Consider the following 11,554-nt stretch of genomic DNA (forward strand, 5'->3'; position numbering starts at 1 on the left):
AATGGCCAAATTCGAGTTTATGTCGACTTTCGAGATCTCAACAACGCCTGTCCTAAGAATGACTTTCCAATCCCCTTACCAGAGTTGATAATTGATGCAACCAATGGTTATGAGGCAATGTCCTTCATGGATGGTTCATCCGGATACAATCAAATCCGCATGGCGCCAAAGGATGAAGAACTCACTGTATTTTGTACGCCCAAAGGTATTTATTGCTACAAGGTGATGCCTTTTGGTTTGAAGAATGCTGGTGCCACTTATCAAAGGGCTATGCAGAACATCTTTGATGGCCTGCTCCATAATAATGTTGAATGCTACGTGGATGATCTAGTGGTGAAGTCAAGAAAGAGAGACGACCACTTAAAAGACCTAAGAATGGTATTCGAATTACTTTGAAGATATCAACTTAGGATGAATCCATTGATGTGTGCCTTTGGAGTTATTTCTAGAAAGTTTCTTGGCTTCATTGTGCGACACTGATTAATTAAAATTGATCAAGATAAGGTTGATGCGATTTTGAAGATGCCCGAACCTTAAAATATTCATGGGTTAAAAAACCTTCAAGGAAGACTAGCATATTTAAGGAGGTTCATCTCAAACCTGACCGAAAAATGTCAACCATTTAGCCGTCTCATGAAGAAGGACACTCTTTTCAAATGGTACCAAGCTTGTAGTAATGCCTTTGAGAGTATCAAATCATACTTAATGAAGCCACCAGTTCTTGCGGCACCCATACCTGGGAAACCATTGATACTCTACATCGCGGCACAAGAAAGGTTAGTTGGAGCACTACTGGCTCAAGAAAATAATGAAGGCAATGAAAACTCTCTTTACTATTTGAGAAGAATTTTTAATGTTCATAATGCATGTAATGAAAGAGTTCATGGATTTGCTAAAGGCACTAGACCACCATATGTTGATGAAGTTTTTGCATGATTTTGACTTGAGTTTAGAAACACGAAATCTTCTATATCAATTGCATGTTTTTGGTGGTCTAAATTATGCTTTAAATAAAAGATTTAGCTTAATGTATTATGGCTCAGAAATCATGACTTGCAAGTCTTGGTATGACGATACCAATTCAGACCAATGCCATATCAGACTCAGACTAATAGACATTTAGACTATCATGATTTTAGACATTCAGAATATTGCATGTACAGAAAAGGTTAAAAATGGGCATACAGAGATGTTAGGTGGTTCCCTGAAGAGGGCTTGAGTTCAAGCAACTCATTTCCTAAAACCATGGTTTGCCGACTCGGGTATATTATTATACGCTAACTTAAGTGTCGTGTGGCGTATCATATTCAGAAACTCCAACCCTTGCGGCATAATCGGGTTGGAGGCTTCCCCGCCGAGTCAATGGCGAATTTCATATCGCCCATGGAATATCAGACTTGTAGGGGATACCACCTAACTCAGAAGTAATACATAGATCAGAGTTTGAGATTTACAGATAGGTTACATATTTTCAGAAGGTGCCCATGTGTTATTCAGAAACTATTTTATGCATTATTTTTTATGAACATTTGCTCTCACATATTATATATAAATATATATGTTCAATTACTCTATTTTAGATTGCTCCGCATGCCAGTATAATTGTACTGACCCCCCCGTCCTCCCAGGTACTGAGGCGCAGTCTAGGGGTCCAGATCCTCAGTAGAGTCTACAGACAGGGTTGTCTCAGAGTTCAGTTGGTGAACCTTCTTTGCTTCAGAAGGCCTAGTCATTTAGGTATTTATTTCAGTATGGCTTTTGGTCTGCTGGGGGCCTTGTCCCAGTTATTTATATAGTATGTCAGTAGAGATTCGCAGACTGTTGCAGATGTTTATTAAATATTGTTGGGCATGTTTTCAGGCCTTTAACTATTTTAAATTGTTGACCATGTTTCCGTATTATTGTGTATATTCCGTATTACTTTGATTATATGAATTATGTGCATAATTACCAGATAGACAGAGGGTGTTCCAGGCCTTCAGGTTCGGGAATGCTCGTCACGGCCAGGGCCCCAGTTTGGGTCATGACAAACTTGGTATCAAAGCACGGTTCATGGTCCTAGGGTGTCTACGAAATCATGTCGGGTAGAGTCTTGTTTATGGGTGTGTAGCGCGCCACACTTATAAGCAGGAGGCTACAAGGCGTTTAGGAATGTCTCTCTTTCTTCATGTTCTAGTTCGTTCTATAGAGTCAGAATGGTCCTCCTTCATACTCTAATTCGTGCTATGGTGTCACCCATACGAAAAGAAAAGTTATCCTAATTTTTTCCTCACTCTGGTGTTTCCAGATATTCTCCGATTGTCTAGCAAAAATTTCAAAAATCCCACAAAGGACGGGAGAGGAGTTCCCTAGTGTAAAATTGTGTCCTCGTTCTTATGAGGCGTTCAGTTAAGATAAGAGTAAGATGTGTATTCTTGAGTCATTGAATATTGTGTATCAAGCTTCTATCTCTTGTAATCTTGATATCATTGTGTTGTTGAAAACAAAAGTCTAAGTATTATGTGAAGTATTAAACTTATTTGATTTGCAGTCTAGATATTTGAAAATGTCACTCATGAAATGTTGAATATTGTCACTTGACAAAACTTATGTGAAAAACTTTTAAGGATTCAAAATGCTTGAAGCTTATAAAAGTTTCTGGGAAACTTATTTATAATCCTTATATTGTATAATCTTATTGCTTGAACATCATTGGAACTCTTGGAGAGTTTTTAAAGCAATAGATTATTTGCTGAAATTCGAAATATATCGAATTTGATTGGTTATGAAGTACCATATCTTAATGCAATTGATGCACTCATGTACCTTGAAAATACTACAAGGCCTATAGCCTTTTCAGTTAATTTGTTAGCAAGGTATATTTCTACTCCTACTATGAGACATCAAAATGGGATAAAACATATGAGCTTGTTTTATTCTAAAGATTGCAGTCCCGATCTTATTGGTCATGCTGATGTTGGGTACTTATCTGACCCGCATAAAGTTCGGTCTCAAATAGGCTATGTGTTCATATGTGGTGGTACTGCCATATCTTGGAGATATACAAAGTAGTCTATCGTAGCCACTTCATCGAATCATGCTGAGATAATAGCTATTCATGAAGCAAGCCGAGAATGTGTATGATTGAGGTCCATGATACATCTCATTCGAGAAAAATATGGTGTGAAATATGACAATCTACCCACAATTTTATATAGAGATAATACAACATACATAGCACATCTTAAGGGAGGATTCATAAATGGAGATAGAACGAAGCACATTTTGCCAAAGCTTTTTTACATACATGAACTACAAAAGAATGATGATATTAATGTGCAACAAATTTGTTCAACTGATAATGTGACTGATTTATTCACCAAATCTTCTCCAATTGCAACTTTCAAGAAGATGCTGCACAAGATCAAGATGCAAAGGTCAAGAATGTTCTCATTAGGGGGGTTAATATGCACTGTACTCTTTTTCCCTTACGAGGTTTTGTCCCACTGGGTTTTCCTTGTAAGGTTTTTAATGAGGCAGCTGAACTGCGTATTATTAGAGATGTGTACTCTTTTTCCTTCACTAGATTTTTTTTCCAAATGGGTTTTTTCTAGTAAGGTTTTAACGAGGCACACTATCTACCAATTAGACATTCAAGGGTGAGTGTTATAAATGTATTTACATTATAGTGAATGTCTATCAAGATCTACTTTGATATCTATTAGGATTTGAAGCATTCGTCTTTTACTCAGACTAGGAGTAAATTTCTATAAATAGAGGAGTTTTGTTCATTGTATTTACAATCTTTATCATCTATCATCCTTGAGAGAAGAAATAAGAATTGCTCTCTCTATTCTCTCTACTCTTCTTCTTATTCTTTATTATTTTATAACAATTCAGTATTTATGTTGAATTTCTTTGCTGATTTTTTTTCCCAAGAAACGTTTTGCTCGTCTTTTGAAGATTTTTTACGACTTTGATCAATATTTCTTCTGCTTTTTTGAAGATTATTCGCATCATCCTCGTATTCTGTCTTTCTACAACTTTCCTTTTGAATTTACCCTTCACACATTAGCACTAGTATAATATATATTGAACATGGTATACTATATATATATTAGATTTCAACACTATCCAATAGTGAATATGATATATATTGAACATGATATACTGTATATTAGATTTCAACACTATCCAATAGCGAATATGTTATAAAATGTTAATATTATATACACTAAACATGATATGCTATATATCAGATATGTATATTCAACACAATCCAATAGCTAATGCAGATTTAAGTTTCGCATATATGTGCATCAATATACTATATATTTTATGCATTATACTAATACGAAATACATCTGAATATAATATCTACTGAACATGATATATAATGTAATGTACTGAATATGACACACTATATATTAATACCCAATAGTGTGTTCTTTTTGATAGGTGGTAATTGTTACTAGAATGGAGAATTTGTAGGGACTATCTGATTTTATTATGGGATAATTTTCTATAAATACGAAATTAGATCCATATTTACAAAATACAGTATGAGGTTTCTGTTCATCAAACATTGCAAGAGTTTCTTTTTAACATATACCAAATTTTAATTTTGCTCACATTTTTTGTGTAGAGAACTGCATAAAATCACATTGAAGAGACTAAATGTTTGGTCTTGAACCGAAATTAAGTAATTACAGGAAATGTCAAACACTAAAATTATATGTGAAAGGAAATAACAATTGAAATGTCAACTTAACTAGCTAGTTTCGTAATGGGGCTTCCTTGAAAGAACTGAGATCACTGTAGAAGTACATTGGATACGTGAATTCACTGAAGCTTTACTCTTGGCCTTACACCTGTCCCCCTTATTCATCTTAATTAACAGCTCTTAGATATACTTGTTGGCAATGCTCAGAAGGGCTATTATTTGAGGAAGTGGGCAAGCAATGTAGTAGGGGCTGCTGCTTGGCCAAGAGAGGTAGGTACCTTTTGTATCAATGGGAAATGGGATGGCTAACTAGGCTGGTGCCTTCTTGGTTTGCCAAACTACATCTTACTAGCATTCCATACATCTTATTGGTTTTTACTTTTTGTAAGACAAGTGAATTTGAAATTGCATTTGGAATTTTATGGCCAAACACTACAATTTTCACTGAAGTGAAACAACAGATCAACTGGATGATAAGAACGAATGTGGACAAAATTGAAACTCAAAAGCAAGTGCCTAACTCTCTTGCTGAAACAACACCATGCTAAGTATTGTATGTTGGTCATTTTATATTGAATATGTTCTCTTCAGTTTATATATTGAATATGCTTTTGGACGCTTGATCAACCCAGCCTCTTGGGGGTCGTGGGAAATCCCATGGGCTGCTCTACAGAATGCATATTCAAGAAAGATTATTCTACCGTCCATAGCATAGTACCTAAGTTTTTTTTTAGCGATGTAGTAAAGTAGTATAACATCAATCTTGTACCTTATAATAAGAAAAAAGAACGAACCAGTAGACCAGTTTTCTATTGGTTTTACTTTATGATCTCTTTGCTCTATAATTGGTAACAGCGATAAATAAAAGTGTTAAGGAACTTGTTTTCCATTCAACTTGAATGATTTAATTGTTGAGAAAAGTAGGAGCGCGAAGAGAAAGAGGGTTCTGGGAGGGGGTTAGAGTGTCTATGCATGGACCCCTTACACGCTGAACCACTGATCATATATTTCCCATCTGCTACTATGACCTTCATTTGTGCACAATAACTCCCAATTCTTCTACTATCAAGTTCATTTATTAAGTTGTGGATTAAGTAAATAGACTCGGTGGCATCAACAAGCTTTTGTTCATCTACAGCATATTCCTCATTCATATTGTTCTATTTTTCCAGTATAAACTTATATGTCCTCCTCCCCATTGACGAGATTTTAACTGCTTGGTCTTAAACCAACATGGAACTAAAATTCAGTAATGACAGGAAATAGAAGTCGTTTATTAATATCAACTCCAAACACTGTAAGTACAATGAAGGACATAACAACGAAATAAAGTGGCTGAAATATTAAATTAACCAGTTCTTCTATGGAAGAACTGGGATAGCCATATCAATTCATCAGATATGTGAATCGACTCAAGTTTTATTCTCAGCCTTACACCTGCCTCTCTTATTCTTTTAAATTAACAGCTCTTAGCTATACTTGTTGGCAATGCTCTGAAGAGTAGTATAAAGTTGTTGGGGCATAGACATCATGGTCATGTGGTCAGAGCCCTGGATCTCTTCCACTTCATCTGGTGGATTCTTTTCAATCATCCACTTCTGAAACTTCTTCTTCAGAAGATTATCTTTAGCAGCAACAATGAATACTCGCCTGACTGATCCATACCTTTTGCTTGAAAGAATTATCTCAGAAAAATCTTCCACACTGTAAAAATATAGTGGCCTTACCAATGTATTGGCCAGCTCCAAATCCTAACACCAAGAAGGAAAAAAGAACCGACTTAAATAATGCTGCAGCAGTCATCCTACAGCCAAGAAAGTCACTAAAAAAGATTCTCAATTGTAGAAGCACATGCTCTTGTTCAGAAAAGAGGCAGAAAGAAGAATACATTGGAAGATCAATAATGGAGATAGTATTTTTTGGTGGTATAATTGGACAGATTAAGGAGCTTTAGCTTATTTTATACCAATTACTGGGAGAAAGTTCAAGGTTCAAGGTAGTGAATACACATGAAGGAGGAAAAATGGAACCCAGTGAGGTACATGGTTCAACACATTGGTAACATAAACATTGGGAACACGCAACATGCAGATTATGCTAAAGACACAAGCAATAGACAGTTCTCCAATAAAACTGATGCGCAGGATGCCATCAGACGGAGCAGCTAGAGGCAAACGGATCTCCACAGAGTTTGGCCTAAAGCCATTCCCTTTAAAATTTCTTTTACAACTTGGAGACCTTTTCTTTAAAAAACCCCATTTAATGAGGTGGTTTCTAGGTATGGTAACTTAACAATCTCTAATGATATTTGTTGTAGGAGTCCTCAAATGGATAGGAATCAACATTCCATTAAGATGAAATCATAAAACAAATATGGAATTACTTGGGTGCTCCTTTAGGCATTACACATTAACAAAGGAATGTGAGGAGGATTTTCAGACTATGGAATGACAGAGAGTCACAAAGAAGTCCATGAACTGATTCTTCAGGCCAGTGCTATCATTACTTTCTGGGAAATATGGAAGAGTTAGGCTGCGTGTAAATATGGGGATAACTCCAAGCTCAACAAGTTCAAAATGGTGCAACAAATTATTTGGCTCACTAATGTTACTTTGAGCACCAACTATCCTGACATTAAACTCTCAGGAAGTTGAGCTGAAAGGTGTGAATTACTGGAAAAGCTCAAACTTGTTATTGAATGGAGGTTTGTATCCTAGCAAAAGCTCCCGACAGATATGCTCAAGATCAACACTGATGGTACTTTCAATGCTAGCAATGGCAAAGCAGGCATTGGAGGTGTTTTCAGAAATGAATTGGGTCATGGCCTTTTCAATTCCTTCCAACAGTTCGAGCAACAACATGGCAGAAGCTAATGCAGCTCTATATGGAAGTGAATGGTGCACTCAACAAGGCATCAATAAATTTTTCATGGAATTGGATTCTCTTAACCTCAAGTTAAGGGATATAATCAGTAAAATCGCTTGGGTTCTGAAGGATAAGGAAGTGAATATCACAAATTGCTTTAGAGAAGCTAATCAAGTAGCGCACTTTATGGCAAAATTGGCATCAAAAACTGGAAATAGTTCCTTATTTTACTCTTTTCAACAACTTCCGAAAGAGGTGAAGGGAATATTTCAACTTGACAAAATGCAACTTCCTAGTATTAGCAGGAGAGACGATAAATCCAGTTCTTTTTTACGTTGGTTTGTTTCTCTTCTAGTTTGCTATGGAGGACTTTCGCTCATTGCATATCCTTGTAGCTTTTCCGATAGGTTTTAAATAGTTGATCTGTTGGAGGTTAGGTCAATGTCCCCCTCTTCTTTTTGTATTTTGCATTTAGACTAGACCCAACATTTATGGGGAAAAAGTCATTATTAGTCACTTTAGGGTCGTTAGGTCAATCAGCATATATAAAAGAACTTGGCCATTACAATTATATATTTGTATTATGCTTTGCTTACTTGAATTGGGCTCAGCTGGTAAAATTTAGTTGCCAAGTACTTCGGACCATAAATGAAGGTTGTTGGAGGTTTGGTAGGTCCATTATCGAAAGCAACACGATTATCAGATGCACTTGCTACTCCAGTGAATTCCAATGTCTGTAAAAAATATTCAGTTTCAAATATTTGTAAGTGAAAGCAAACATAACATATCATCTCATGGCTAAAGTTGGGAATGTGGCAAATTGGTACCTTAGCTTGGACGGTGCTTGCATTGATATTTGGACCAGGCATTAGAGCAGTGAGAAATACAGAAACTGCAATCTTTTCTGGAAAGCTTTCCATGGCTTTAGATATGGCATATCCACCAAAGCTATGGCCTACAAGAACCACTTTTTCATGCGCAGGAAGAGAAGCTAGGAACTTCGTTAGCGGCATGAAGTAATCAGATAAACGTGGGACATCGAGCACCTGCTTGGGGTTGATACCTGAAGCACCCAAGTCAATGGCTGTGACATTATGCCCTGAAGATCTCATCAATGCTATAATCTTGTACCAAGACCAGGCTCCATGACATGCCGCATGAACTAGCACGAAGTGTTTCTTAGCTTTAGGCCCTGAAAAGGTAGCATTTGCATATGACAACAGAAGTATTAGAACAACTAGACTTGTTAGAAACTGGCTTTTCTCCATATCTTTTTTTTTCCCTCTTTTGAAGAATGTGCACATAATATGAACCATTACAAGGTTGCTTTATAGTTCGAGGAGTTTGGTTTGTGCACATATTATTTGAGGCATTTGATTTTTTAAAGAAGTTTGACTTCTGGCTAACTTACTTCCATGCAGAGGCAATCCACGTTGGCTATTATTTGAGGCATTTGATATTTCTATTCATTAGGCTGATACAAGTTTTGACTTTATGGATTCTGAGCTCGGTTGTCTGGCAATCCAAGTTGATCAATCTAAAAGTTAGGCTGATTTACGCTCAATATGTAGTCGATTGAAAACTTGTCAAATTTCTTTTCTTTTATATATATCATCATACTATATTACGTCTTAATATGATGAAAAAATACCTCTTAAAATATTGGTCAAAGATGATATTTTGACTTTTTTAGAAGTGGCATGACAAGTAAAAGTGAACAGAGAGAGCATAAGAATTAACTCAAAGGTCAGTGATGTTAAAAAAGTTACAAGTTACTCGACTCTTTACCTTGAATGACATGTATGTAACAGTTCTTTCATGGACTTTCACCTTCTCTTTCCCGAGGAAGTGTTCTTACTAGCTTCTTTGCCAACACTTTTTTCTCTCATTAAAAGCACACTTATTTATTATTATCTTTATTAGGAAGTACTAGACTTGTTAGAAACTTTCTTTTCTCCATATGTACTATGTCCCTTTGTTATGAACTGAAGCAGACAGATGATTGTAATTGAAAGAGCTGTTTTATTTAGCTTCAAGCAATCAAAATAAATAGAGTAGCAGTACAACTGAAACAAAAAAATGACGGCTGAAAAAACTGCATAATGCCTAGAAAATAGGAATAACTAAACTAGGATAATGACTAAAAATAAACTGCTATCCTAAAAATCTATTGAGGTATTTTGACCCATTCCTAACAGCTACTGAAACACAGTAACATCTCCTCCTGGATCAGGAGCTGCAAATTCCCATCTTTTCTCTAAGAAACTCGAACTTGCTAACATGAAATGACTTGGTAAAAATGTCCGCTACTTGATTATCCGATTTGCAATACAGTAAAACCACTTCACCGTTCTTCTGCACTTCCCTCAAAAAATAAAACTTGATGTTGAAGTGCTTGGTCCTTCTATGAAACACGGGATCTTTGGATATCGCTATGGCAGCTTGATTATCCACAAAGATCGCAGTGCTTTCTTCTTGCTTCAGCTGCAGATCAATCAAAATTTTCCTGAGCCATATTGCTTGATTAACAGTAGTTGCTGCTGCTATGAATTCTGCTTCAGCTGTTGACTATGCTACTGTTTCCTATTTCTTTGAGCACCATAAGAAACACCCTGATACAAAAGTGAAGCAATAACCGAAAGTACTTTTCATATCACCAGTTGAGCCGCCCCAGTCACTATCAGAATATCCAGAGAGTTTGAAGTTCTGACTTTTGCCAAATTTGATACCATAGGCTAGAGTTCCTTTAAGATACCTAACCACTCTTTTGGCAGTTATCATGTGCAACTCACTTGTATAATTTAAAAACCTGGATAAAACACTCACAGGAAACGAAATGTCAGGCCTTGTTGTCGTAAGATACATCAAGCATCCAATTAAGCTTCAATATGCTCCTTCATCAACTAGCTCAGCTCCATCATCCTTTTTCAGCTTTTCTTTTTGATTCATCGGGTATTCACACTCTTGCATTCTTCCATCCTAAATCTTTTAAGAATCTCCTTCATGTATTTCTTTTGACAAATAAAGACTTCATTTCGAGTTTGCTTGATCTCCATTCCTAGAAAATAAGTCATCTCTCCAAGATCAGTCATCTCAAAGACTTTCATCATCTCCTCCTTGAATTCTTCAATCAAAGTTATATTATTTCCTGTCATAAGTAAATCATCGACATACAGAGAAATAATAATAATGTTAGAGCCAACTTTCTTGACATAAAGAGTTGATTCACTTAAGCTTTTTTCAAAGCCTAAGTCTAGCAAATGGTTATCCATTCGGCTATACCAAGCTCTAGGAGTTTGATTTAGCCCGTATAAATCTTTCTTTAATAGATAAACCATATCTTCATGTCTTGGTACACTAAACCCTTCTGGTTGTTCAACATAAATTTCTTCCTATAGTACACCATTTAAGAAGGCAGACTTCACGTCCATTTGAAAAATCTTCCGACTTTTTTGTGCTGCTATAGCCAAAAGCATTCGAATTGTATCCAATCTAGCTACTGGGGCAAAAGTATTAGAAAAATCTACTCCCCAAACTTGTGCGTAGCCTTTCACCACCAATCTAGCTTTGTGCTTGTTTATCGAGCCGTCAGGATTGAACTTGGTTCGGAAAATCCATTTAACTCCAATCACTTTTCTATCTTGCGGTCTTTCCACTAGCTTCCAAGTTTGGTTCTTTTCTATCATGGCCAACGCCTCCTTCATTGCATCTATCCATTTTTGAACAATTTTTGCTTCCTCGTATCTTGCAAGTTCAAAAACAGCAATATTGCATCTTTGATAAATATCAGAGAGTGACCTTGTCCCCCTAATAGGTCGATCATCCACCGATTCATCATAATCAAGATTTGAATGATCATGTTTAACTCGAGACTCCTCATTCCAGTCCCATTGCTCATCTTCAAGGAATTGAACGTTTCTACTTACCACAATCTTGCCTAATTGAGGTTGAAAGATCCTATAAGCTTTAGAAATCGAACTGTAGCCA

At 36.3% G+C, this 11,554-nt stretch overlaps 1 protein-coding gene across 1 annotated transcript; it reads right to left on the reverse strand.

Moving 5' to 3' along the window:
* Nucleotides 1–5,955: 5,955 nt before the first annotated feature.
* Nucleotides 5,956–8,905, reverse strand: LOC107879987 (methyl jasmonate esterase 1). Its single transcript, XM_016726909.2, has 3 exons — nucleotides 8,395–8,905; nucleotides 8,164–8,301; nucleotides 5,956–6,453 (listed from the first exon to the last, which is right to left on the reverse strand). The coding sequence occupies exons 1-3, from the start codon at nucleotides 8,881–8,883 to the stop codon at nucleotides 6,172–6,174; spliced, it is 909 nt and encodes a 302-aa protein (XP_016582395.2). The 5' UTR covers nucleotides 8,884–8,905; the 3' UTR covers nucleotides 5,956–6,171.
* Between the last annotated feature and the right edge of the window lie 2,649 nt (nucleotides 8,906–11,554).

Source organism: Capsicum annuum, chromosome 8 (assembly GCF_002878395.1).
Source record: "Capsicum annuum cultivar UCD-10X-F1 chromosome 8, UCD10Xv1.1, whole genome shotgun sequence".
NCBI classification, from domain to species: Eukaryota; Viridiplantae; Streptophyta; class Magnoliopsida; order Solanales; family Solanaceae; genus Capsicum; species Capsicum annuum.

Bases quoted from the DNA above. Each gene is read 5' to 3' on its own strand.
- LOC107879987 (XM_016726909.2), bottom strand. From the start codon at position 8,883: ATGGTTCATATTATGTGCACATTCTTCAAAAGAGGGAAAAAAAAAGAT. The intron at 8,302-8,394 runs GTACCAATTTGC...TATTTTTTACAG, and splicing joins CAAGCACCGTCCAAGCTAAG to ACATTGGAATTCACTGGAGT. The intron at 6,454-8,163 runs GTAAGCAAAGCA...TCTTGGTGTTAG, and splicing joins ACCAGCTGAGCCCAATTCAA to GATTTGGAGCTGGCCAATAC.